General features: G+C 47.4%; 2 protein-coding genes across 4 annotated transcripts; both read right to left on the reverse strand.

Moving 5' to 3' along the window:
* Positions 1-2,888: 2,888 nt before the first annotated feature.
* Positions 2,889-9,916, reverse strand: pfn1 (profilin 1). Of its 2 annotated transcripts, none has more exons than XM_031832703.1 (4): positions 9,789-9,916; positions 8,985-9,160; positions 3,825-4,020; positions 2,889-3,217 (listed from the first exon to the last, which is right to left on the reverse strand). In XM_031832703.1, exons 2-4 carry the CDS (start codon positions 9,120-9,122, stop codon positions 3,120-3,122), a joined length of 432 nt encoding a protein of 143 aa, XP_031688563.1. In that variant the 5' UTR covers positions 9,123-9,160; positions 9,789-9,916; the 3' UTR covers positions 2,889-3,119. The 2 variants fall into 2 exon arrangements, with proteins under 2 accessions (XP_031688563.1, XP_031688564.1); XM_031832704.1 differs by having other exon boundaries at positions 8,985-9,153; positions 9,789-9,815.
* Positions 9,917-13,637: 3,721 nt separating this feature from the next.
* LOC116375325 (profilin-1) lies at positions 13,638-23,022 on the reverse strand. Of its 2 annotated transcripts, none has more exons than XM_031832700.1 (4): positions 22,894-23,022; positions 21,871-22,046; positions 15,003-15,198; positions 13,638-14,298 (listed from the first exon to the last, which is right to left on the reverse strand). In XM_031832700.1, the coding sequence occupies exons 2-4, from the start codon at positions 22,006-22,008 to the stop codon at positions 14,201-14,203; spliced, it is 432 nt and encodes a 143-aa protein (XP_031688560.1). In that variant the 5' UTR covers positions 22,009-22,046; positions 22,894-23,022; the 3' UTR covers positions 13,638-14,200. The 2 variants fall into 2 exon arrangements, with proteins under 2 accessions (XP_031688560.1, XP_031688561.1); XM_031832701.1 differs by having other exon boundaries at positions 13,972-14,298; positions 21,871-22,039; positions 22,894-22,998.
* Positions 23,023-24,714: the final 1,692 nt, after the last annotated feature.

Raw genomic sequence — 24,714 nt, forward strand, 5'->3', positions numbered from 1 at the left:
GTACATGGAGATAGGTAGTTAGACAGAGAGAGTGTTAATGGGTACATAGAGATAGGTAGTTAGTTACAGACAGAGAGGGTGTTAATGGGTACATAGAGATAGGAAGTTAGTTACAGACAGAGAGGGTGTTAATGGGTAGATAAACTCAGCAAAAAAAGTAACGTCCCTTTTTCAGGACCCTGTCTTTCAAAGATAATTCGTAAAAATCCAAATAACTTCACAGCTCTTCATTGTAATGGGTTTAAACACTTTCTCATGCTTGTTCAATGAACCATAAACAATTAATGAACACGCACCTGTGCAACGGTCGTTAAGACACTAACAACTTACAGACGGTAGGCAATTAAGGTCACAGTTATGAACACTTAGGACACTAAAGAGGCCTTTCTACTGACTCTGAAAAACACCAAAAGAAAGATGCCCAGGGTCCCTTCTCATCTGTGTGAACGTGCCTTAGGCATGCTGCAAGGAGGCATGAGGACTTGCAGATGTGGCAGGTCAATAAAGTGCAATGTCTGCAATGTGAGACACCGAAGACAGCGCTACAGGGAGACGGGACGGACAGCTGATCGTCCTCGCAGTGGCAGACCACGTGTAACACCTGCACAGGATCGGTCGATCCGAACATCACACCTGCGGGACAGGTACAGGATGGCAACAACAACTGCCTGAGTTACAGCAGGAACGCCCAATCCCTCCATTAGTGCTCACTGTCCGCAATAGGCTGAGAGAGGCTGGACTGAGGGCTTGTAGGCCTGTTGTAAGGAAGGTCCTCACCAGACATCACCGGCAACGTCTCCTATCGGCACAAACCCACCGTTGCTGGACCAGACAGGACTGGCAGAAAATGCTCTTCACTGAGGAGTCGCGGTCTTGTCTCACCGGGGGTGATGGTTGGATTCGAGTTTATCGTCGAAGGAATGAGCGTTACACCGAGGCCTGATCTCTGGAGCGGGATCGATTTGGAGGTAGAGGGTCCGTCATGGTCTGGGGCGGTGTGTCACAGCATCATCGGACTGAGCTTGTTGTCATTGTAGGCAATCTCCACGCTGTGCGTTACAGGGAAGACATCCTCCTCCCTCATGTGGTACCCTTCCTGCAGGCTCATTCTGACATGAGCCTCCAGCAAGACAATGCCACCAGCCATACTGCTTGTTCTGTGCATGATTTCCTGCAAGACAGGAATGTCAGTGTTCTGCCATGGCCAGCAAAGAGCCCGATACTCAATCCCATTGAGCACGTCTGGGACCTGTTGGATAAGAGGGTGAGGACTAGGGCCATTCCCCCCAGAAATGTCCGGGAACTTGCAGGTGCTTTGGTGGAAGAGTGGGTTAACATCTCAGAGCAAGAACTGACAAATCTGGTGCAGTCCAGTAAGTTTGCTGAAAATAAACGCAGTTGACAGTGAAGATGTGTTTTTGTTGCTGAGTTTAGATATACGTAGTTTGTTACAGAGTGTAAATGGGTACACAGATACGTCAGAGATACAGTGCATTCGGAAAGCATTCAGACCCCTTGCCTTTTTCCACATTTTGTTACGTTACAGCCTTATTCTAAAATGGATTAAATTAATATTTTTCCTCAATCTACAAACAATACATCATAATGACAAAGCAAAAACAGGTTTTTAGAGATGTTTGCTAATGTATTAAATAAACAAAAACACATGTACTTTATTTCCATCAGTATTCAGACTCTTTGCTATGAGACTCGACATTATGTACATCAGTATTCAGACTCTTTGCTATGAGATTCGACATTATGTACATCAGTATTCAGACTCTTTGCTATGAGACTCGACATTGAGCTCAGGTGCATCCTGTTTACATTGATCATCCTTGAGATGTTTCTACAATTTAATTGGAGTCCAGCTACAGCTACAGAGTTCCTCTGTGTAGATGGGAGAACCTTCCAGAAGGACAACCATCTCTGCAGCACTCCACCAATCAGGCCATAATGGTAGAGTGGCCTGAGAAGCCACTCATCAGTAAAAAGGCACGTGACAGCCCGTTTGGTGTTTGCCAAAAGGCACCTAAAAGACTCAGACCATGAGAAACAAGATTCTCTAGTCTGATGAAACCAAGATGGAACTCTTTGGCCTGAATGCCAAGCATCACGTCTGGAGGAAACAAGGCACCATCCCTATGGTGAAGCATGGTGTGGGAATGTTTTTCAGTCGCAGAGACTGGGAGACTAGTCAGGATGAAGGGAAAGATGAATGGAGCAAAGTACAGAGATCCTTGATGAAAACCTGCTCCAGAGCGCTCAGGACCTCAGACTGGGGTGAAGGTTCACCTTCCAACAGGGCAACGACCCTAAGCACAAGAGCCCAGACTTGAACCCGATCGAACATCTCTGGAGAGACCTGAAAATAGCTGTGCCGCAACACTCCCCATCCAACCTGACAGAGCTTGAGAGGATCTGCAGAAAATAATGGGAGAAACTCCCCAAATACAGGTGTGCCAAGCTTGTAGCGTCATACCCAGGAAGACTCAAGGCTGTAATCGCTGCCAAAGATGCTTCAATGAAGTACTGAGTAAATGGCTTGAATACTTATGTAAATGTCATATTTCAATTGTTTTATTTAATACATTCATGTAGACTGAGTGTAGTATTGAGTGTAGACAGATGAGGGGGAAAAACAATTAAATGAATTTTAAAATAAGTCTGAAATGTAACAAAATCTGGAAAATTCAAGAGGTCTGAATACTTTCCAAACTGTACGTAGTTAGCTGTACATATGTAACTGTTGAGTTGGTTAACAGTCCCCAGGTTGAACACTGCAGCGTGACCTGGTTATACATATGGATATAGAGAAAGACAGTGATTTAACTACACATCACAGTAAGTACATTCTCCTCAATAAATAATTAAATCAGTAGTCAAAATAAATATTTTCTTAGAATAAATCTGTTTATTTGCCACTATGATAATTTCACATGTTTGATCATTTGCATAGCATCATCATCAAAAACAACAAGGCACTGAGGCTGCTGGGATGACATTTCCACTAGGCACAGATGAGCTTCCCCCAATCCTAACCTTAAGCATTAGTGGGGGAATGCTAAACTGAACCAAGACCAGCATCTAAGGGGAGTGTCGGGGTCAGGGGTCAAGCGTTAGTAGCCATTCTTCCTCAGGTAAGTCTTCATGTCGGAGGCCTTTATGTTGATCTTTCCTCCAGGAATGTCCTTCATCCCTTTAACAATGATCAGAGCTGAGAGAGAGAGGGATAGAAAGAGAGAGAGGGATAGAAAGAGAGAGAGGGATAAAAAAAGAGAGACACTCCTTTAGAACATATTACCTTTTTCAATATGAACAAATATTATTGTGTCCCCAAAACTGTCCCGGGTGGTGTCCCCAAAACTGTGGTGTCCCCAAAACGGTCCCCAAAACTGTGGTGTCCCCAAAACGGTCCCGGGTGGTGTCCCCAAAACGGTCCCGGGTGGTGTCCCCAAAACGGTCCCGGGTGGTGTCCCCAAAACGGTCCCGGGTGGTGTCCCCAAAACGGTCCCGGGTGGTGTCCCCAAAACGGTCCCGGGTGGTGTCCCCAAAACGGTCCCGGGTGGTGTCCCCAAAACGGTCCCGGGTGGTGTCCCCAAAACGGTCCCGGGTGGTGTCCCCAAAACGGTCCCGGTGGTGTCCCCAAACGGTCCCGGGTGGTGTCCCCAAAACGGTCCCGGGTGGTGTCCCCAAAACTGTCCCGGGTGGTGTCCCCAAAACTGTCCCGGGTGGTGTCCCTAATAAACGGTATAATCCAATACAGGACAACATCAGACGATGTACAGAAGACGTGTGTGTGTGTGTGTGTGTGTGGTTCGTACTCTGGACAGTCTTTGCGATGGTGATGCTGTAGGAAAGGGGATCAGTAGCAGTGGGCCTCATCTTAACATCTAAAGTGTTGTCCTCTTCAGTGTGGAGATTATCTCTCAGGACAGTACACTTGTTCCCACCGAGATGAAGACCACTGGCGAAGAGAGGAGAACGATCCAATGACATCATCGCCTTGATCTCTGCAACCTGGGGGAGGGAATCAATACTTTGTCATAAAACACACAGACACAGAGTTCTCATCAAATAATGCAGGAGCTGCTGCACAACCTGGAGGACTGGCTGCATCCCTCATACATTTCAATGGTCTACAGACATTCAGTATACACATTGTAGAAAAGTTAGAGAGAGGGTGACAGAGGGACCTTTTTGTTTGTGCCTTCGCACTACACAGCTGAGTTCACTAATCAACTCATCATCAAGCTATGCAGAAGCTCACTCATTTCACTAACAGTCACATTCAATGCACATTGCCACTGCTACTCCTCTGTCTCTATTCCCGTCAACACCCTGCAGTGCCACCTAGTGGTAGTAGAGTTATTCTACAGCTGGAGATCTACCCCACCCTGTTCCTGGGGGGGATCCACCCCACCCTGTTCCTGGGGGGGATCTACCCCACCCTGTTCCTGGAGATCTACCCTACCCTGTTCCTGGAGATCTACCCTACCCTGTTCCTGGAGATCTACCCTACCCTGTTCCTGGAGATCTACCCTACCCTGTTCCTGGAGATCTACCCTACCCTGTTCCTGGAGATCTACCCTACCCTGTTCCTGGAGATCTACCCTACCCTGTTCCTGGAGATCTACCCTACCCTGTTCCTGGAGATCTACCCTACCCTGTTCCTGGAGATCTACCCTACCCTGTTCCTGGAGATCTACCCTACCCTGTTCCTGGAGATCTACCCTACCCTGTTCCTGGAGATCTACCCTACCCTGTTCCTGGAGATCTACCCTACCCTGTTCCTGGAGATCTACCCTACCCTGTTCCTGGAGATCTACCCTACCCTGTTCCTGGAGATCTACCCTGTTCCTGGAGATCTACCCTGTTCCTGGAGATCTACCCTGTTCCTGGAGATCTACCCTGTTCCTGGAGATCTACCCTGTTCCTGGAGATCTACCCTGTTCCTGGAGATCTACCCTGTTCCTGGAGATCTACCCTGTTCCTGGAGATCTACCCTGTTCCTGGAGATCTACCCTGTTCCTGGAGATCTACCCTCCTGTACTGTAGGGTTAGTCCAACCATAACCTAACGAATCTGATTCAGCTAGACAAGGGTTGTTTCCCTGCTTAGATGTTGCTGACACATTCGAGATCTTACGCCTGGATAGGTATTTTACCTATCAGCTAAACACATAATGTTACAGCAATCTGGTGTCTGACTGCACTGTCGATGACATGGCACAACCATTGGTTGATGAATGCAAAGTCCGAGTAGGGGAACACAACCAAGGTCAGGGTCAGCTAATAAAACTCAGGGTCAGCTAATACAACTCAGGGTCAGCTAATACAACTCAGGGTCAGCTAATACAACTCAGGGTCAGCTAATACAACTCAGGGTCAGCTAATACAACTCAGGGTCAGCTAATACAACTCAGGGTCAGCTAATACAACTCAGGGTCAGCTAATACAACTCAGGGTCAGCTAATACAACTCAGGGTCAGCTAATACAACTCAGGGTCAGCTAATACAACTCAGGGTCAGCTAATACAACTCAGGGTCAGCTAATACAACTCAGGGTCAGCTAATACAACTCAGGGTCAGCTAATACAACTCAGGGTCAGCTAATACAACTCAGGGTCAGCTAATACAACTCAGGGTCAGCTAATACAACTCAGGGTCAGCTAATACAACTCAGGGTCAGCTAATACAACTCAGGGTCAGCTAATACAACTCAGGGTCAGCTAATACAACTCAGGGTCAGCTAATACAACTCAGGGTCAGCTAATACAACTCAGGGTCAGCTAATACAACTCAGGGTCAGCTAATACAACTCAGGGTCAGCTAATACAACTCAGGGTCAGCTAATACAACTCAGGGTCAGCTAATACAACTCAGGGTCAGCTAATACAACTCAGGGTCAGCTAATACAACTCAGGGTCAGCTAATAAAGCTCAGGGTCAGCTAATAAAGCTCAGGGTCAGCTAATAAAGCTCAGGGTCAGCTAATAAAGCTCAGGGTCAGCTAATAAAGGTCAGCTAATAAAGCTCAGGGTCAGCTAATAAAGGTCAGCTAATAAAGGCCAGGGTCAGCTAATAAAGGCCAGCTAATAAAGGCCAGGGTCAGCTAATAAAGGCCAGGGTCAGCTAATAAAGGCCAGGGTCAGCTAATAAAGGTCAGGGTCAGCTAATAAAGGTCAGGGTCAGCTAATAAAGGTCAGGGTCAGCTAATAAAGGTCAGGGTCAGCTAATAAAGGTCAGCTAATAAAGGTCAGGGTCAGCTAATAAAAGGTCAGGGTCAGCTAATAAAAGGTCAGGGTCAGCTAAAAAAGGTCAGCTAATAAAGGTCAGGGTCAGCTAATAAGTACAATCAGATGTACTAAATTCTCCAGGAACAGGGTTGGGCAGCCCTGAGCTAGACGCACTACAAAGTTAACTCAACTCACTGGTGTGCAAACAGCCTCACGGACCCCGTCGCCTACAGCCTCACGGACCCCGTCGCCTACAGCCTCACGGACCCTGGTCAAAATGACTAAATAGGAAATATGGTGTCATTCGGCACACATACCCTAAAGTACATTAACTAGCGTATTTACATAATCTATGTAACGAGAAAAATATCTCGTGGATGACTGCAGTATTTCTTATGATACAGTATATATGAACATGTTTTAATGATACACACCCTCAGAGAGGGGAGACAGGAAAATATATAGTACATGCTCAAACAAGTTCCTGCTATTTGTTTTTAGAAAGATTCAAACTTTTCACTCCCATCAATCTCTTCTTCTTCTTCTCCCTCTACCCCCCCCTCACCTTTCTCTCTAACTCTCCCTCTCTCCCCTCCCCCCAAAATGTCCCAGATTTCCAGCTAAGGAATTCCAACACTTCCAGTCCAGTCATGTCCCATCCTGAACCTCCAGCTTAGACCCGATACACAAACACACAAACTAAATATGTGTAAAGGTTTTGCTATAGCTAAGTAAGCCTTGTCCCAGCCAGAACTGCCCATAAGGCAGCAGTCTATCTCCTGTTTCTGTAGTGAGACAGCTTGATGTACCAGGACACCCCCTGGACAGGACACTAGTCTATCTCCTGTTTCTGTAGTGAGACAGCTTCATGTACCAGGACACCCCCTGGACAGGACACTAGTATATCTCCTGTTTCTGTAGTGAGAGCTTGATGTACCAGGACACCCCCTGGACAGGACACTAGTATATCTCCTGTTTCTGTAGAGAGACAGCTTGATGTACCAGGACACCCCTGGACAGGACACTAGTCTAAGGAAGTGCCTTACCACTAATCGATCTCCCTAACAGAGCTGGGACAAAAATCCATATCAGGATACATTTTGTGAATTGATGCGATAAGGAAGGAGAAGTTTAAAACATTCATGTGAAGCAGTTTGTTATTCTCCTTTAAACTAGTACTACTAGTTGGACGGTTGTAGCCATCAATTGTCCCATTAACAGCCATAAAGGGCTAACTTTTTCATTTCAAACTTCACATTTCTCTACTACAAGCTACTTATCATAATGAACGATATCAGCAAAATGCCTGCGAAACGTGTTTGGTATTGTCAGTGTGGATAATTTAACTGGGGATGAAACCCCCAACCTACCAGTCTTTAACCACAATGCCCCTGAGTTAGCTATAGTCCATCTATCTCCAGTGGTACTGCACTTCACCACTAAGAGACAGTATTTCACCACTATGTTACTACCAACAGCCTAGAGATCACTTCAGCACTGAGAGGAAGTGGTCACAAACACACACGCGTGATAGCATGTACACTCACAGACACGCGCACACGCAACAGAGAGATTGAGAGAAGAGGTGGAAAGAGCGAGAGAGAAAGAAAGAAAAACAAAATGGAGAGAGAGAGAAAGAATATGCAAGTCCTGACAGGGGAAAGAGAGGAGAACTCTGCACAAGTACTGACTTGTCCTCAAAACACACAATGTTGTCTTCAGAGTTCAACTGACTTCCTGAAAATGTAACCACGAGAGAGAGCGAGAGAGAGGGGGAAGAGATCAGAGAGGAGGGAGAGAGAAGAAAGAGCGAGAGAAGAGAGAAAGAGGGAGAAGGGGAGGGGGAGAGACTTGCCTGCTTCAGAGAAACTGTCAAAGAAACTCTGGACATTGACAATGATTCTCTTCTACCACAATGTCTCCCTCTCTCCTCTTGGGTAATCTGCATGCCTACTGTTTGCTCAATCATTTGTGTGCGTGTGCACGCGTGCGCTTGTGTGTGTGTGGACAGAGTTAGAGCATTCTGGAGAAAGACTGCAGGTTTGTTTACAAACACCACACCCACCACCCTGAGCTTTCCAAACCCTGAAAATGTCTGTGACACACACACACACATCTTCATGCTCCTCATGTGACTGGCTGTAGGTGTGTGTGGCAGACGTTCTCGATGGGGGAAGTGGCTCAGAAGAGGCTCTCTTCACTTCCTATATGTTGCGGTGTGTGTGTGTGTGTGTGTGTGTGTGTGTGTCTCAAGTTGCTGTGTGCAACATGACCAAATAAGGAGCTGAGAATCTAACTGAAAACACGGAACTAGCACAGACACCATTCTGCAGTATGAATAGTTAAGTAATGCCAGTCTCATTTGAACACTTTTGCCAGAAGTCAGGAGAGTCCTCACAATACAAGGTCACAGAGAGTAAGAACTTGACAAAATATTCTATACTGTTTATAAAGAACCAGAACCAACTGCTTGTTGATGTGACCGTGTCAAAATTGCCCCCTCCAATTGAATTCAAGGGCTCTATTGGCATGGGAAACACATGTTAACATTGTCAAAGTAATGCAATTCTCTCTCTCCACCCCTCCCTGTCAGTTGGCTACTCCCTGGTTGGTCAACTACAGAAAAACACACCCCTGATGTCAGAGCTGCCAGGAAACATCAAACCCCCAAACTAGTCAACAGCCGGCACAATTAAACACCTATGACTAGGTACACCACACACACACACGTTAGCTAGCCTACTTACCGTCACACCAGCCAGTTGACCTCCAGGTGTTGCTGCCCAGACCGACTCCTTCCCCGCATCAGAACCACAGATCGCTGCCTCTTGCACAAAGGGAGGTGTTCCCGCCATCAGGTTGGTTATATAGCCATCCCACGCCATGGTTCTACAGCACTGATTTGACTATAAACACCTATAGACTAGGGGGAGATGGAGAAGAGAGGTGGTGTGGACAAGAGGGAGAAGAGAGGTGGGGTGGACGAGAGGGAGAAGAGAGGTGGGGTGGACGAGAGGGAGAAGAGAGGTGGGGTGGACGAGAGGGAGAAGAGAGGTGGGGTGGACGAGAGGGAGAAGAGAGGTGGGGTGGACGAGAGGGAGAAGAGAGGTGGGGTGGACGAGAGGGAGAAGAGAGGTGGGGTGGACGAGAGGGAGAAGAGAGGTGGGGTGGACGAGAGGGAGAAGAGAGGTGGGGTGGACGAGAGGGAGAAGAGAGGTGGGGTGGACGAGAGGGAGAAGAGAGGTGGGGTGGACGAGAGGGAGAAGAGAGGTGGGGTGGACGAGAGGGAGAAGAGAGGTGGGGTGGACGAGAGGGAGAAGAGAGGTGGGGTGGACGAGAGGGAGAAGAGAGGTGGGGTGGACGAGAGGGAGAAGAGAGGTGGGGTGGACGAGAGGGAGAGGGAGAAGAGGAACCAACATTCTCAACATTCAGAGGCTACTGCATAAAATCTTCACAGTGGGATTAAAAGGTAGAATGTAACACAAATCACCAAAGAGAACAAATAGTCATAAAGACGTGTAGGCCAATGTGGAGAACCATAAAGTTCTTACCTGAGCGGCTCGCAGGGACCAGGGAGTGAAGCAGGAGGAAGAGCAGTCGCGCGATTATATACGGTGTCGCGCCCACCCCTCCGGACTTCCTCATTCAGGCAGAGAAAATCCGGGCTGCGTTCAGTTCACTCAACGTTTCATTCTGTTATGTAGAGTACTGAAGGCCCCTTTCCCCCCCCCAAAAAAAACATTTATTCAACAGTCTCGTAGGCTGCAGCAAAATTCGTACAGCAGCACTCTAGACCAGTCCCCTCCGGTCACCTTAATTACAACGATTTTCAACTGGTCGTTCAGAACAACTGGTCGTTCAGTACAGCACCATTACCCTATTAATTAAACGTTGCACACCGTTGTGTCCTGATGAATGGGTCAGCGGACTCTCAGAAGCACACGGGGATTTACATAGGGCGCAATTGTATCATGCTGCTGCAAACAACGTCCTGGCATTCTCTTGAGGAAGTTTTTTGCTCTCTTGGTTTTGGCGATCTAACAGCATTAGAAGTGTTAATATTTTGACAACACCAATTACAAACTAGTATACACTTTTCCTACAAATTTTCCGTTAAATTATTTGTTGTTAAATTGTAGGTAATTTATATTTTATTCCCACTAAAACGTGTCCAATATTTATTAAAGAATGGTCATGGTTAAGTTGACAGTTCTCTTTCTGCATATGCACAGCATTCCACACAGTCCTTCACACACCTCTGGGATTCTCAGACCTGTCCCAGCAGAACTCACTGTGTGTGTGTGTGTGTGTGCGCGCGTGCTTCAGTGAGTGAGTGAGTGAGTGATGGCTCAGAACTGTCTGGTCAGACTGCAGGCCTCTTGGTCAGTCTCCTGAATCCAGGTGTTATTGTTTGAAGGTGTGTGTGTATCGCGGGTAAAGCATGCACACGCACTCACAGACACACACAGACACTCACAGACAGACAAACAGACAGACAGACACAAACAGACACACAGACACTCACAGACAGACAGACAGACACACACACACACACACACACACACACACAGACAAACAGACACAGACAGACAGACAGACAGACAGACAGACAGACAGACATGCAAGAACCACATCCTGTAACCTTATAGAAGAGAGGGGGAGAAAGGGTAGGGAGGAGTACTTGAGAACACAAGATGGAGGGGAGAAAGAAGAGATGAGATGACAGAGAGAAGGAGGACTAGACTGACGAGCAGAAAGAGACACGCTTTAGGAGAATCACAAGATGGAGGGGAGAAAGAAGAGATGAGATGACAGAGAGGAGGAGGACTAGACTGACGAGCAGAAAGAGACGCAGTGGCAGACCACGTGTAACAACACCTGCACAGGATTGGTCGATCCGAACATCACACCTGCGGGACAGGTACAGGATGGCAACAACAACTGCCTGAGTTACAGCAGGAACGCCCAATCCCTCCATCAGTGCTCACTGTCCGCAATAGGCTGAGAGAGGCTGGACTGAGGGCTTGTAGGCCTGTTGTAAGGAAGGTCCTCACCAGACATCACCGGCAACAACGTCTCCTATCGGCACAAACCCACCGTTGCTGGACCAGACAGGACTGGCAGAAAATGCTCTTCACTGAGGAGTCGCGGTCTTGTCTCACCGGGGGTGATGGTCGGATTCGAGTTTATCGTCGAAGGAATGAGCGTTACACCGAGGCCTGATCTCTGGAGCGGGATCGATTTGGAGGTAGAGGGTCCGTCATGGTCTGGGGCGGTGTCACAGCATCATCGGACTGAGCTTGTTGTCATTGTAGGCAATCTCAACGCTGTGCGTTACAGGGAAGACATCCTCCTCCCTCATGTGGTACCCTTCCTGCAGGCTCATTCTGACATGACCCTCCAGCATGCCAATGCCACCAGCCATACTGCTCGTTCTGTGCATGATTTCCTGCAAGACAGGAATGTCAGTGTTCTGCCATGGCCAGCGAAGAGCCCGGATCTCAATCCCATTGAGCACGTCTGGAACCTGTTGGATTGGAGGGTGAGGACTAGGGCCATTCCCCCCAGAAATGCCCAGGAACTTGCAGGTGCTTTGGTGGAAGAGTGGGTTAACATCTCAGAGCAAGAATTGACAAATCTGGTGCAGTCCAGTAAGTTTGCTGAAAATAAACGCAGTTGACAGTGAAGATGTGTTTTTGTTGCTGAGTTTAGATATACGTAGTTTGTTACAGACAGAGTGTAAATGGGTACACAGATACGTCATAGAGATAGTGCATTCGGAAAGCATTCAGACCCCTTGCCTTTTTCCACATTTTGTTACGTTACAGCCTTATTCTAAAATGGATTAAATTAATATTTTTCCTCAATCTACAAACAATACATCATAATGACAAAGCAAAAACAGGTTTTTAAAGATGTTTGCTAATGTATTAAATAAACAAAAACACATGTACTTTATTTCCATCAGTATTCAGACTCTTTGTTATGAGACTGGACATTATGTACATCAGTATTCAGACTCTTTGCTATGAGACTCGACATTATGTACATCAGTATTCAGACTCTTTGCTATGAGACTCGACATTATGTACATCAGTATTCAGACTCTTTGCTATGAGACTGGACATTATGTACATCAGTATTCAGACTCTTTGCTATGAGACTCGACATTATGTACATCAGTATTCAGACTCTTTGCTATGAGACTGGACATGATGTACATCAGTATTCAGACTCTTTGCTATGAGACTGGACATTATGTACATCAGTATTCAGACTCTTTGCTATGAGACTCGACATTGAGCTCAGGTGCATCCTGTTTACATTGATCATCCTTGAGATGTTTCTACAACTTGATTGGAGTCCACCTGTGGTAAATTCAATTGATTGGACAGGATTTGAAAAGGAACACACCTGTCTATATAAGGTCCCACAGTTGACAGTGCATGTCAGAGCAAAAACCAATCCATGAGGTCGAAGGAATTGTCTGTAGAGCTCCGAGACAGGATTGTGTCGAGGCACAGATCTGGGGAAGGGGACCAAAACATTTCTGCAGCATTGAAGGTCCCCGAGAACACAGTGGCCTCCATCATTCTTAAATGGAAGAAGTTTGGAACAAGACTCTTCCTAGAGCTGGCCGCCCGGCCAAACTGAGCAATCAGGGGAGAAGGGACTTGGTCAGGGAGGTGACCAAGAACCCGATGGTCACTCTGACAGAGCTACAGAGTTCCTCTGTGTAGATGGGAGAACCTTCCAGAAGGACAACCATCTCTGCAGCACTCCACCAATCAGGCCATAATGGTAGAGTGGCCTGAGAAGCCACTCATCAGTAAAAAGGCACGTGACAGCCCGTTTGGTGTTTGCCAAAAGGCACCTAAAAGACTCAGACCATGAGAAACAAGATTCTCTAGTCTGATGAAACCAAGATGGAACTCTTTGGCCTGAATGCCAAGCATCACGTCTGGAGGAAACAAGGCACCATCCCTATGGTGAAGCATGGTGTGGGAATGTTTTTCAGTCGCAGAGACTGGGAGACTAGTCAGGATGAAGGGAAAGATGAATGGAGCAAAGTACAGAGATCCTTGATGAAAACCTGCTCCAGAGCGCTCAGGACCTCAGACTGGGGTGAAGGTTCACCTTCCAACAGGGCAACGACCCTAAGCACAAGAGCCCAGACTTGAACCCGATCGAACATCTCTGGAGAGACCTGAAAATAGCTGTGCCGCAACACTCCCCATCCAACCTGACAGAGCTTGAGAGGATCTGCAGAAAATAATGGGAGAAACTCCCCAAATACAGGTGTGCCAAGCTTGTAGCGTCATACCCAGGAAGACTCAAGGCTGTAATCGCTGCCAAAGATGCTTCAATGAAGTACTGAGTAAATGGCTTGAATACTTATGTAAATGTCATATTTCAATTGTTTTATTTAATACATTCATGTAGACTGAGTGTAGTATTGAGTGTAGACAGATGAGGGGGAAAAACAATTAAATGAATTTTAAAATAAGTCTGAAATGTAACAAAATCTGGAAAATTCAAGAGGTCTGAATACTTTCCAAACTGTACGTAGTTAGCTGTACATATGTAACTGTTGAGTTGGTTAACAGTCCCCAGGTTGAACACTGCAGCGTGACCTGGTTATACATATGGATATAGAGAAAGACACAGTGATTTAACTACACATCACAGTAAGTACATTCTCCTCAATAAATAATTAAATCAGTAGTCAAAATAAATATTTTCTTAGAATAAATCTGTTTATTTGCCACTATGACAATTTCACATGTTTGATCATTTGCATATCATCATCATCAAAAACAACAAGGCACTGAGGCTGCTGGGATGACATTTCCACTAGGCACAGATGAGCTTCCCCCAATCCTAACCTTAAGCATTAGTGGGGGAATGCTAAACTGAACCAAGACCAGCATCTAAGGGGAGTGTCGGGGTCAGGGGTCAAGCGTTAGTAGCCATTCTTCCTCAGGTAAGTCTTCATGTCGGAGGCCTTTATGTTGATCTTTCCTCCAGGAATGTCCTTCATCCCTTTAACAATGATCAGAGCTGAGAGAGAGAGGGATAGAAAGAGAGAGAGGGATAGAAAGAGAGAGAGGGATAAAAAAAGAGAGACACTCCTTTAGAACATATTACCTTTTTCAATATGAACAAATATTATGGTGTACCTAATAAACTGTCCCGGGTGGTGTCCCTAAAACTGTCCCGGGTGGTGTCCCTAAAACTGTCCCGGGTGGTGTCCCTAAAACTGTCCCGGGTGGTGTCCCTAAAACTGTCCCGGGTGGTGTCCCTAAAACTGTCCCGGGTGGTGTCCCTAAAACTGTCCCGGGTGGTGTCCCTTCCCTAAAACTGTCCCGGGTGGTGTCCCTAAAACTGTCCCGGGTGGTGTCCCTAAAACTGTCCCGGGTGGTGTCCCCAAAACTGTCCCGGGTGGTGTCCCCAAAACTGTCCCGGGTGGTGTCCCCAAAACTGTCCCGGGTGGTGTCCCTAATAAACTGTCCCGGGTGGTGTCCCTAATAAACTGTCCCGGGTGGTGTCCCTAAAACTGTCCCGGGTGGTGTCCCTAAAACTGTCCAGGGTGGTGTCCCTAAAACTGTCCAGGGTGGTGTCCCTAATAAACTGTCCAGGGTGGTGTCCCTAATAAACTGTCCAGGGTGGTGTCCCTAATAAACGGTATAATCCAATACAGGACAACATCAGACGATGTACAGAAGACGTGTGTGTGTGTGTGTGTGTGTGTGTGTGGTTCGTACTCTGGACAGTCTTTGCGATGGTGATGCTGTAGGAAAGGGGATCAGTAGCAGTGGGCCTCATCTTAACATCTAAAGTGTTGTCCTCTTCAGTGTGGAGATTATCTCTCAGGACAGTACACTTGTTCCCACCGAGATGAAGACCACTGGCGAAGAGAGGAGAACGATCCAATGACATCATCGCCTTGATCTCTGCAACCTGGGGGAGGGAATCAATACTTTGTCATAAAACACACAGACACATCAGAGTTCTCATCAAATAATGCAGGAGCTGCTGCACAACCTGGAGGACTGGCTGCATCCCTCATACATTTCAATGGTCTACAGACATTCAGTATACACATTACACATGGTAGAAAAGTTAGAGAGAGGGTGACAGAGGGACCTTTTTGTTTGTGCCTTCGCACTACACAGCTGAGTTCACTAATCAACTCATCATCAAGCTATGCAGAAGCTCACTCATTTCACTAACAGTCACATTCAATGCACATTGCCACTGCTACTCCTCTGTCTCTGTTGCCGTCAACACCCTGCAGTGCCACCTAGTGGTAGTAGAGTTATTCTACAGCTGGAGATCCACCCTACCCTGTTCCTGGAGATCTACCCCACCCTGTTCCTGGGGGATCTACCCCACCCTGTTCCTGGGGGATCTACCCCACCCTGTTCCTGGGGGATCTACCCCACCCTGTTCCTGGGGGATCTACCCCACCCTGTTCCTGGGGGATCTACCCCACCCTGTTCCTGGGGGATCTACCCCACCCTGTTCCTGGGGGATCTACCCCACCCTGTTCCTGGGGGATCTACCCCACCCTGTTCCTGGGGGATCTACCCCACCCTGTTCCTGGGGGATCTACCCCACCCTGTTCCTGGGGGATCTACCCCACCCTGTTCCTGGGGGATCTACCCCACCCTGTTCCTGGGGGATCTACCCCACCCTGTTCCTGGGGGATCTACCCCACCCTGTTCCTGGGGGATCCACCCCACCCTGTTCCTGGGGATCCACCCCACCCTGTTCCTGGGGATCCACCCCACCCTGTTCCTGGGGATCCACCCCACCCTGTTCCTGGGGATCCACCCCACCCTGTTCCTGGGGATCCACCCCACCCTGTTCCTGGAGATCTACCCTGTTCCTGGAGATCTACCCTGTTCCTGGAGATCTACCCTGTTCCTGGAGATCTACCCTGTTCCTGGAGATCTACCCTGTTCCTGGAGATCTACCCTGTTCCTGGAGATCTACCCTGTTCCTGGAGATCTACCCTGTTCCTGGAGATCTACCCTGTTCCTGGAGATCTACCCTGTTCCTGGAGATCTACCCTCCTGTACTGTAGGGTTAGTCCAACCATAACCTAACGAATCTGATTCAGCTAGACAAGGGTTGTTTCCCTGCTTAGATGTTGCTGACACATTCGAGATCTTACGCCTGGATAGGTATTTTACCTATCAGCTAAACACATAATGTTACAGCAATCTGGTGTCTGACTGCACTGTCGATGACATGGCACAACCATTGGTTGATGAATGCAAAGTCCGAGTAGGGGAACACAACCAAGGTCAGGGTCAGCGAATAAAGGTCAGCTAATAAAGGTCAAGGTCAGCTAATAAAGGTCAGGGTCAGCTAATAAAGGTCAGCTAATAAAGGTCAGGGTCAGCTAAAAGGTCAGGGTCAGCTAATAAAGGTCAGGGTCAGCTAATAAAGGTCAGGGTCAGCTAATAAAGGCCAGGGTCAGCTAATAAAGGTCAGGGTCAGCTAATAAAGGTCAGGGTCAGCTAATAAAGGTCAGCTAATAAAGGTCAGCTAATAAAGGTCAGCTAATAAAGGTCAGCTAATAAAGGTCATGGTCAGCTAATAAAGGCCAGCTAATAAAGGCCAGGGTCAGCTAATAAAGGTCAGGGTCAGCTAATAAAGGTCAGGGTCAGCTAATAAAGGTCAGCTAATAAAGGTCAGGGTCAGCTAATAAAGGTCAGCTAATAAAGGTCAGGGTCAGCTAATAAAGGTCAGCTAATAAAGGTCAGGGTCAGCTAATAAAGGTCAGCTAATAAAGGCCAGGGTCAGCTAATAAAGGCCAGGGTCAGCTAATAAAGGTCAGCTAATAAAGGTCAGCTAATAAAAGGTCAGGGTCAGCTAATAAAGGTCAGGGTCAGCTAATAAAGGTCAGCTAATAAAGGCCAGGGTCAGCTAATAAAGGTCAGGGTCAGCTAATAAAGGTCAGCTAATAAAGGCCAGCTAATAAAGGTCAGCTAATAAAGGTCAGGGTCAGCTAATAAAGGTCAGGGTCAGCTAATAAAGGTCAGGGTCAGCTAATAAAGGTCAGCTAATAAAGGTCAGGGTCAGCTAATAAAGGTCAGCTAATAAAGACCAGCTAATAAAAGGTCAGGGTCAGCTAATAAAGGTCAGGGTCAGCTAATAAAGGTCAGCTAATAAAGGTCAGGGTCAGCTAATAAAGGCCAGGGTCAGCTAATAAAGGTCAGGGTCAGCTAATAAAGGCCAGGGTCAGCTAATAAAGGTCAGCTAATAAAAGGTCAGGGTCAGCTAATAAAGACCAGGGTCAGCTAATAAAGGTCAGCTAATAAAGGTCAGGGTCAGCTAATAAAGGCCAGGGTCAGCTAATAAAGGTCAGGGTCAGCTAATAAAGGTCAACTAATAAAGGCCAGGGTCAGCTAATAAAGGCCAGGGTCAGCTAATAAAGGTCAGGGTCAGCTAATAAAGGTCAGGGTCAGATAATAAAGGCCAGGGTCAGCTAATAAAGGTCAGCTAATAAAGGTCAGGGTCAGCTAATAAAGGTCAGCTAATAAAGGTCATGGTCAGCTAATAAAGGCCAGCTAATAAAGGCCAGGGTCAGCTAATAAAGGCCAGCTAATAAAGGTCAGGGTCAGCTAATAAAGGTCAGGGTCAGCTAATAAAGGTCAGGGTCAGCTAATAAAGGTCAGCTAATTAAGGTCAGGGTCAGCTAATAAAGGTCAGCTAATAAAGGCCAGGGTCAGCTAATAAAGGTCAGGGTCAGCTAATAAAGGCCAGGGTCAGCTAATAAAGGTCAGCTAATAAAAGGTCAGGGTCAGCTAATAAAGACCAGGGTCAGCTAATAAAGGCCAGGGTCAGCTAATAAAGGTCAGGGTCAGCTAATAAAGGTCAGCTAATAAAGGTCAGGGTCAGCTAATAAAGGTCAGGGTCAGCTAATAAAGGTCAGCTAATAAAGGTCAGGGTCAGCTAATAAAGGTCAGCTAATAAAGGCCAGGGTCAGCTAATAAAGGTCAGCTAATTAAGGCCAGGGTCAGCTAATAAAGGCCAGGGTCAGCTAATAAAGGCCAGGGTCAGCTAATAAAGGCCAGGGTCAGCTAATAAAGGTCAGGGTCAGCTAATAAAGGTTAGGGTCAGCTAATAAAGGTCAGGGTCAGCTAATAAAGGCCAGGGTCAGCTAATAAAGGTCAGGGTCAGCTAATAAAGGTCAGCTAATAAAGGCCAGGGTCAGCTAATAAAGGCCAGGGTCAGCTAATAAAGGTCAGGGTCAGCTAATAAAGGTTAGGGTCAGCTAATAAAGGTCAGGGTCAGCTAATAAAGGTCAGGGTCAGCTAATAAAGGTCAGCTAATAAAGGCCAGGGTCAGCTAATAAAGGTCAGGGTCAGCTAATAAAGGTCAGGGTCAGCTAATAAAGACCAGCTAATAAAGGTCAGGGTCAGCTAATAAAGGTCAGCTAATAAAAGGTCATGGTCAGCTAATAAGTACAATCAGATGTACTAAATTCTCCAGGAACAGGGTTGGGCAGCCCTGAGCTAGACGCACTACAAAGTTAACTCAACTCACTGGTGTGCAAACAGCCTCACGGACCCCGTCGCCTACAGCCTCACGGACCCCGTCGCCTACAGCCTCACGGACCCCGTCGCCTACAGCCTCACGGACCCCGTCGCCTACAGCCTCACGGACCCCGTCGCCTACAGCCTCACGGACCCTGGTCAAAATGACTAAATAGGAAATATGGTGTCATTCGGCACACATACCCTAAAGTACATTAACTAGCCGTATTTACATAATCTATGTAACGAGAAAAATATCTCGTGGATGACTGCAGTATTTCTTATGATACAGTATATATGAACATGTTTTAATGATACACACCCTCAGAGAGGGGAGACAGGAAAATATATAGTACATGCTCAAACAAGTTCCTGCTATTTGTTTTTAGAAAGATTCAAACTTTTCACTCCCATCAATCTCTTCTTCTTCTCCCTCTACCCCCCCTCACCTTTCTCTCTAACTCTCCCTCTCTCCCCTCCCCCCAAAATGTCCCAGATTTCCAGCTAAGGAATTCCAACACTTCCAGTCCAGTCATGTCCCATCCTGAACCTCCAGCTTAGACCCGATACACAAACACACACAAACTAAATATGTGTAAAGGTTTTGCTATAGCTAAGTAAGCCTTGTCCCAGCCAGAACTGCCCATAAGGCAGCAGTCTATCTCCTGTTTCTGTAGTGAGACAGCTTGATGTACCAGGACACCCCCTGGACAGGACACCCCCTGGACAGGACACTAGTCTATCTCCTGTTTCTGTAGTGAGACAGCTTCATGTACCAGGACACCCCCTGGACAGGACACTAGTCTATCTCCTGTTTCTGTAGTGAGACAGCTTCATGTACCAGGACACCCCCTGGACAGGACACTAGTCTATCTCCTGTTTCTGTAGTGAGACAGCTTGATGTACCAGGACACCCCCTGGACAGGACACCCCCTGGACAGGACACTAGTCTATCTCCTGTTTCTGTAGTGAGACAGCTTGATGTACAGGACACCCCCTGGACAGGACACTAGTATATCTCCTGTTTCTGTAGTGAGACAGCTTCATGTACCAGGACACCCCCTGGACAGGACACTAGTATATCTCCTGTTTCTGTAGTGAGACAGCTTGATGTACCAGGACACCCCCTGGACAGGACACCCCCTGGACAGGACACTAGTCTATCTCCTGTTTCTGTAGTGAGACAGCTTCATGTACCAGGACACCCCCTGGACAGGACACTAGTCTATCTCCTGTTTCTGTAGTGAGACAGCTTGATGTACAGGACACCCCCTGGACAGGACACTAGTCTATCTCCTGTTTCTGTAGTGAGACAGCTTGATGTACCAGGACACCCCCTGGACAGGACACTAGGGAAGTGCCTTACCACTAATCGATCTCCCTAACAGAGCTGGGACAAAAATCCATATCAGGATACATTTTGTGAATTGATGCGATAAGGAAGGAGAAGTTTAAAACATTCATGTGAAGCAGTTTGTTATTCTCCTTTAAACTAGTACTACTAGTTGGACGGTTGTAGCCATCAATTGTCCCATTAACAGCCATAAAGGGCTAACTTTTTCATTTCAAACTTCACATTTCTCTACTACAAGCTACTTATCATAATGAACGATATCAGCAAAATGCCTGCGAAACGTGTTTGGTATTGTCAGTGTGGATAATTTAACTGGGGATGAAACCCCCAACCTACCAGTCTTTAACCACAATGCCCCTGAGTTAGCTATAGTCCATCTATCTCCAGTGGTACTGCACTTCACCACTAAGAGACAGTATTTCACCACGATGTTACTACCAACAGCCTAGAGATCACTTCAGCACTGAGAGGAAGTGGTCACAAACACACACGCGTGCAAGCATGTACACTCACAGACACGCGCACACACAACAGAGAGATTGAGAGAAGAGGTGGAAAGAGAGCGAGAGAGAAAGAAAGAAAAACAAAATGGAGAGAGAGAGAGAGAAAGAATATGCAAGTCCTGACAGGGGAAAGAGAGGAGAACTCTGCACAAGTACTGACTTGTCCTCAAAACACACAATGTTGTCTTCAGAGTTCAACTGACTTCCTGAAAATGTAACCACGAGAGAGAGCGAGAGAGAGGGGGAAGAGATCAGAGAGGAGGGAGAGAGAAGAAAGAGCGAGAGAAGAGAGAAAGAGGGAGAAGGGGAGGGGGAGAGACTTGCCTGCTTCAGAGAAACTGTCAAAGAAACTCTGGACATTGACAATGATTCTCTTCTACCACAATGTCTCCCTCTCTCCTCTTGGGTAATCTGCATGCCTACTGTTTGCTCAATCATTTGTGTGCGTGCGTGTGCGCACACGCGCTTGTGTGTGTGTGTCTGTGTGAGACAGAGTTAGAGCATTCTGGAGAAAGACTGCAGGTTTGTTTACAAACACCACACCCACCACCCTGAGCTTTCCAAACCCTGAAAATGTCTGTGACACACACACACATCTTCATGCTCCTCATGTGACTGGCTGTAGGTGTGTGTGGCAGACGTTCTCGATGGGGGAAGTGGCTCAGAAGAGGCTCTCTTCACTTCCTATATGTTGCGGTGTGTGTGTGTGTGTGTGTGTGTGTGTCTCAAGTTGCTGTGTGCAACATGACCAAATAAGGAGCTGAGAATCTAACTGAAAACACGGAACTAGCACAGACACCATTCTGCAGTATGAATAGTTTAGTAATGCCACAGTCTCATTTGAACACTTTTGCCAGAAGTCAGGAGAGTCCTCACAATACAAGGTCACAGAGAGTAAGAACTTGACAAAATATTCTATACTGTTTATAAAGAACCAGAACCAACTGCTTGTTGATGTGACCGTGTCAAAATTGCCCCCTCCAATTGAATTCAAGGGCTCTATTGGCATGGGAAACACATGTTAACATTGTCAAAGTAATGCAATTCTCTCTCTCCACCCCTCCCTGTCAGTTGGCTACTCCCTGGTTGGTCAACTACAGAAAAACACACCCCTGATGTCAGAGCTGCCAGGAAACATCAAACCCCCAAACTAGTCAACAGCCGGCACAATTAAACACCTATGACTAGGTACACCACACACACACACGTTAGCTAGCCTACTTACCGTCACACCAGCCAGTTGACCTCCAGGTGTTGCTGCCCAGACCGACTCCTTCCCTGCATCAGAACCGCAGATCGCTGCCTCTTGCACAAAGGGAGGTGTTCCCGCCATCAGGTTGGTTATATAGCCATCCCACGCCATGGTTCTACAGCACTGATTTGACTATAAACACCTATAGACTAGGGGGAGATGGAGAAGAGAGGTGGGGTGGACGAGAGGGAGACGGAGAAGAGAGGTGGTGTGGACGAGAGGGAGACGGAGAAGAGAGGTGGGGTGGACGAGAGGGAGACGGAGAAGAGAGGTGGGGTGGACGAGAGGGAGATGGAGAAGAGAGGTGGGGTGGACGAGAGGGAGATGGAGAAGAGAGGTGGGGTGGAGGAGAGGGAGAGGTGGGGTGGACGAGAGGGAGAGGGAGAAGAGAGATGGGGTGGACGAGAGGGAGAGGTGGGGTGGGGTGGGCGAGAGGGAGAGGTGGGGTGGGCGAGAGGGAGACGGAGAAGAGAGATGGGGTGGACGAGGAGGAGAGGTGGGGTGGACGAGAGGGAGACGGAGAAGAGAGATGGGGTGGACGAGAGGGAGAGGTGGGGTGGACGAGAGGGAGAGGTGGGGTGGACGAGAGGGAGATGGAGAAGAGAGGTGGGGTGGACGAGAGGGAGATGGAGAAGAGAGGTGGTGTGGACGAGAGGGAGAGGTGGGGTGGACGAGAGGGAGAAGAGAGGTGGTGTGGACGAGAGGGAGAAGAGAGGTGGTGTGGACGAGAGGGAGAAGAGAGGTGGGGTGGACGAGAGGGAGAAGAGAGGTGGGGTGGACGAGAGGGAGAAGAGAGGTGGGGTGGACGAGAGGGAGAAGAGAGGTGGGGTGGACGAGAGGGAGAGGGAGAAGAGGAACCAACATTCTCAACATTCAGAGGCTACTGCATAAAATCTTCACAGTGGGATTAAAAGGTAGAATGTAACACAAATCACCAAAGAGAACAAATAGTCATAAAGACGTGTAGGCCAATGTGGAGAACCATAAAGTTCTTACCTGAGCGGCTCGCAGGGACCAGGGAGTGAAGCAGGAGGAAGAGCAGTCGCGCGATTATATACGGTGTCGCGCCCACCCCTCCGGACTTCCTCATTCAGGCAGAGAAAATCCGGGCTGCGTTCAGTTCACTCAACGTTTCATTCTGTTATGTAGAGTACTGAAGGCCCCTTTCCCCCCCCCAAAAAAAACATTTATTCAACAGTCTCGTAGGCTGCAGCAAAATTCGTACAGCAGCACTCTAGACCAGTCCCCTCCGGTCACCTTAATTACAACGATTTTCAACTGGTCGTTCAGAACAACTGGTCGTTCAGTACAGCACCATTACCCTATTAATTAAACGTTGCACACCGTTGTGTCCTGATGAATGGGTCAGCGGACTCTCAGAAGCACACGGGGATTTACATAGGGCGCAATTGTATCATGCTGCTGCAAACAACGTCCTGGCATTCTCTTGAGGAAGTTTTTTGCTCTCTTGGTTTTGGCGATCTAACAGCATTAGAAGTGTTAATATTTTGACAACACCAATTACAAACTAGTATACACTTTTCCTACAAATTTTCCGTTAAATTATTTGTTGTTAAATTGTAGGTAATTTATATTTTATTCCCACTAAAACGTGTCCAATATTTATTATAGAATGGTCATGGTTAAGTTGACAGTTCTCTTTCTGCATATGCACAGCATTCCACACAGTCCTTCACACACCTCTGGGATTCTCAGACCTGTCCCAGCAGAACTCACTGTGTGTGTGTGTGTGTGTGTGTGTGTGTGTGTGTGTGTGTGTGTGTGTGTGTGTGTGTGTGTGTGTGTGTGTGTGTGTGTGTGTGTGTGTGCGTGTGCTTCCGTGAGTGAGTGAGTGATGGCTCAGAACTGTCTGGTCAGACTGCAGGCCTCTTGGTCAGTCTCCTGAATCCAAGTGTTGTTTGAAGGTGTGTGTGTATCGCGGGTAAAGCATGCACACGCACTCACAGACACACACAGACACTCACAGACACTCACAGACAGACAAACAGACAGACAGACAGACAGACAGACAGACAGACAGACAGACAGACAGACAGACAGACAGACAGACAGACAGACAGAGACAGACAGACAGACAGACAGACAGACAGACAGACAGACAGACAGACAGACAGACAGACAGACAGACAGACAGACAGACAGACAGACAGACAGACAGACAGACAGACAGACAGACAGACAGACAGACAGACATGCAAGAACCACATCCTGTAACCTTATAGAAGAGAGGGGGAGAAAGGGTAGGGAGGAGTACTTGAGAACACAAGATGGAGGGGAGAAAGAAGAGATGAGATGACAGAGAGAAGGAGGACTAGACTGACGAGCAGAAAGAGACACGCTTTAGGAGAATCACAAGAGTCAGAAAGTGGTGGCTCAGCTGGTAGAGCATGGCTCTTGCACTGCACAGTGGGTTCGATTCCCAGGAACATCCATAACCAAATGTATTCACCCACTACTGTAAGTCACTTTGGCTGAAAGGCATACAGTATATAGAAGTATCCTAACCTGTCTTCCAATCAGGGGAGAGAAGGACTGATGTATCCTAACCTGTCTTCCAATCAGGGGAGAGAAGGACTGATGTATCCTAACCTGTCTTCCAATCAGGGGAGAGAAGGAATGATGTATCCTAACCTGTCTTCCAATCAGGGGAGAGAAGGACTGATGTATCCTATCAGGGGGTGTCTTTGGATGGGGCCACAGTGTTTCCTGACCCCTCCAGTATTTATGCTGCAGTAGTTTATGTGTTGGGGGGTTAGGGTCAATTTGTTATATCTGGAGTACTTCTCCTGTCTTATC

Source organism: Oncorhynchus kisutch, linkage group LG9 (assembly GCF_002021735.2).
Source record: "Oncorhynchus kisutch isolate 150728-3 linkage group LG9, Okis_V2, whole genome shotgun sequence".
Classification (NCBI taxonomy): Eukaryota; Metazoa; Chordata; class Actinopteri; order Salmoniformes; family Salmonidae; genus Oncorhynchus; species Oncorhynchus kisutch.

Excerpts from the sequence above, each read along its gene's own strand:
- pfn1 (XM_031832703.1), bottom strand. The coding sequence starts at position 9,122 with ATGGCGTGGGATGGCTATATAACCAACCTGATGGCGGGAACACCTCCC. Across the intron at positions 4,021-8,984 it reads GTCAACTGGCTGGTGTGACG|GTTGCAGAGATCAAGGCGAT; the intron begins GTAAGTAGGCTA and ends TCCCTCCCCCAG. Across the intron at positions 3,218-3,824 it reads CATCGCAAAGACTGTCCAGA|CTCTGATCATTGTTAAAGGG; the intron begins GTACGAACCACA and ends TCTCTCTCTCAG.
- LOC116375325 (XM_031832700.1), bottom strand. The coding sequence starts at position 22,008 with ATGGCGTGGGATGGCTATATAACCAACCTGATGGCGGGAACACCTCCC. Across the intron at positions 15,199-21,870 it reads GTCAACTGGCTGGTGTGACG|GTTGCAGAGATCAAGGCGAT; the intron begins GTAAGTAGGCTA and ends TCCCTCCCCCAG. Across the intron at positions 14,299-15,002 it reads CATCGCAAAGACTGTCCAGA|CTCTGATCATTGTTAAAGGG; the intron begins GTACGAACCACA and ends TCTCTCTCTCAG.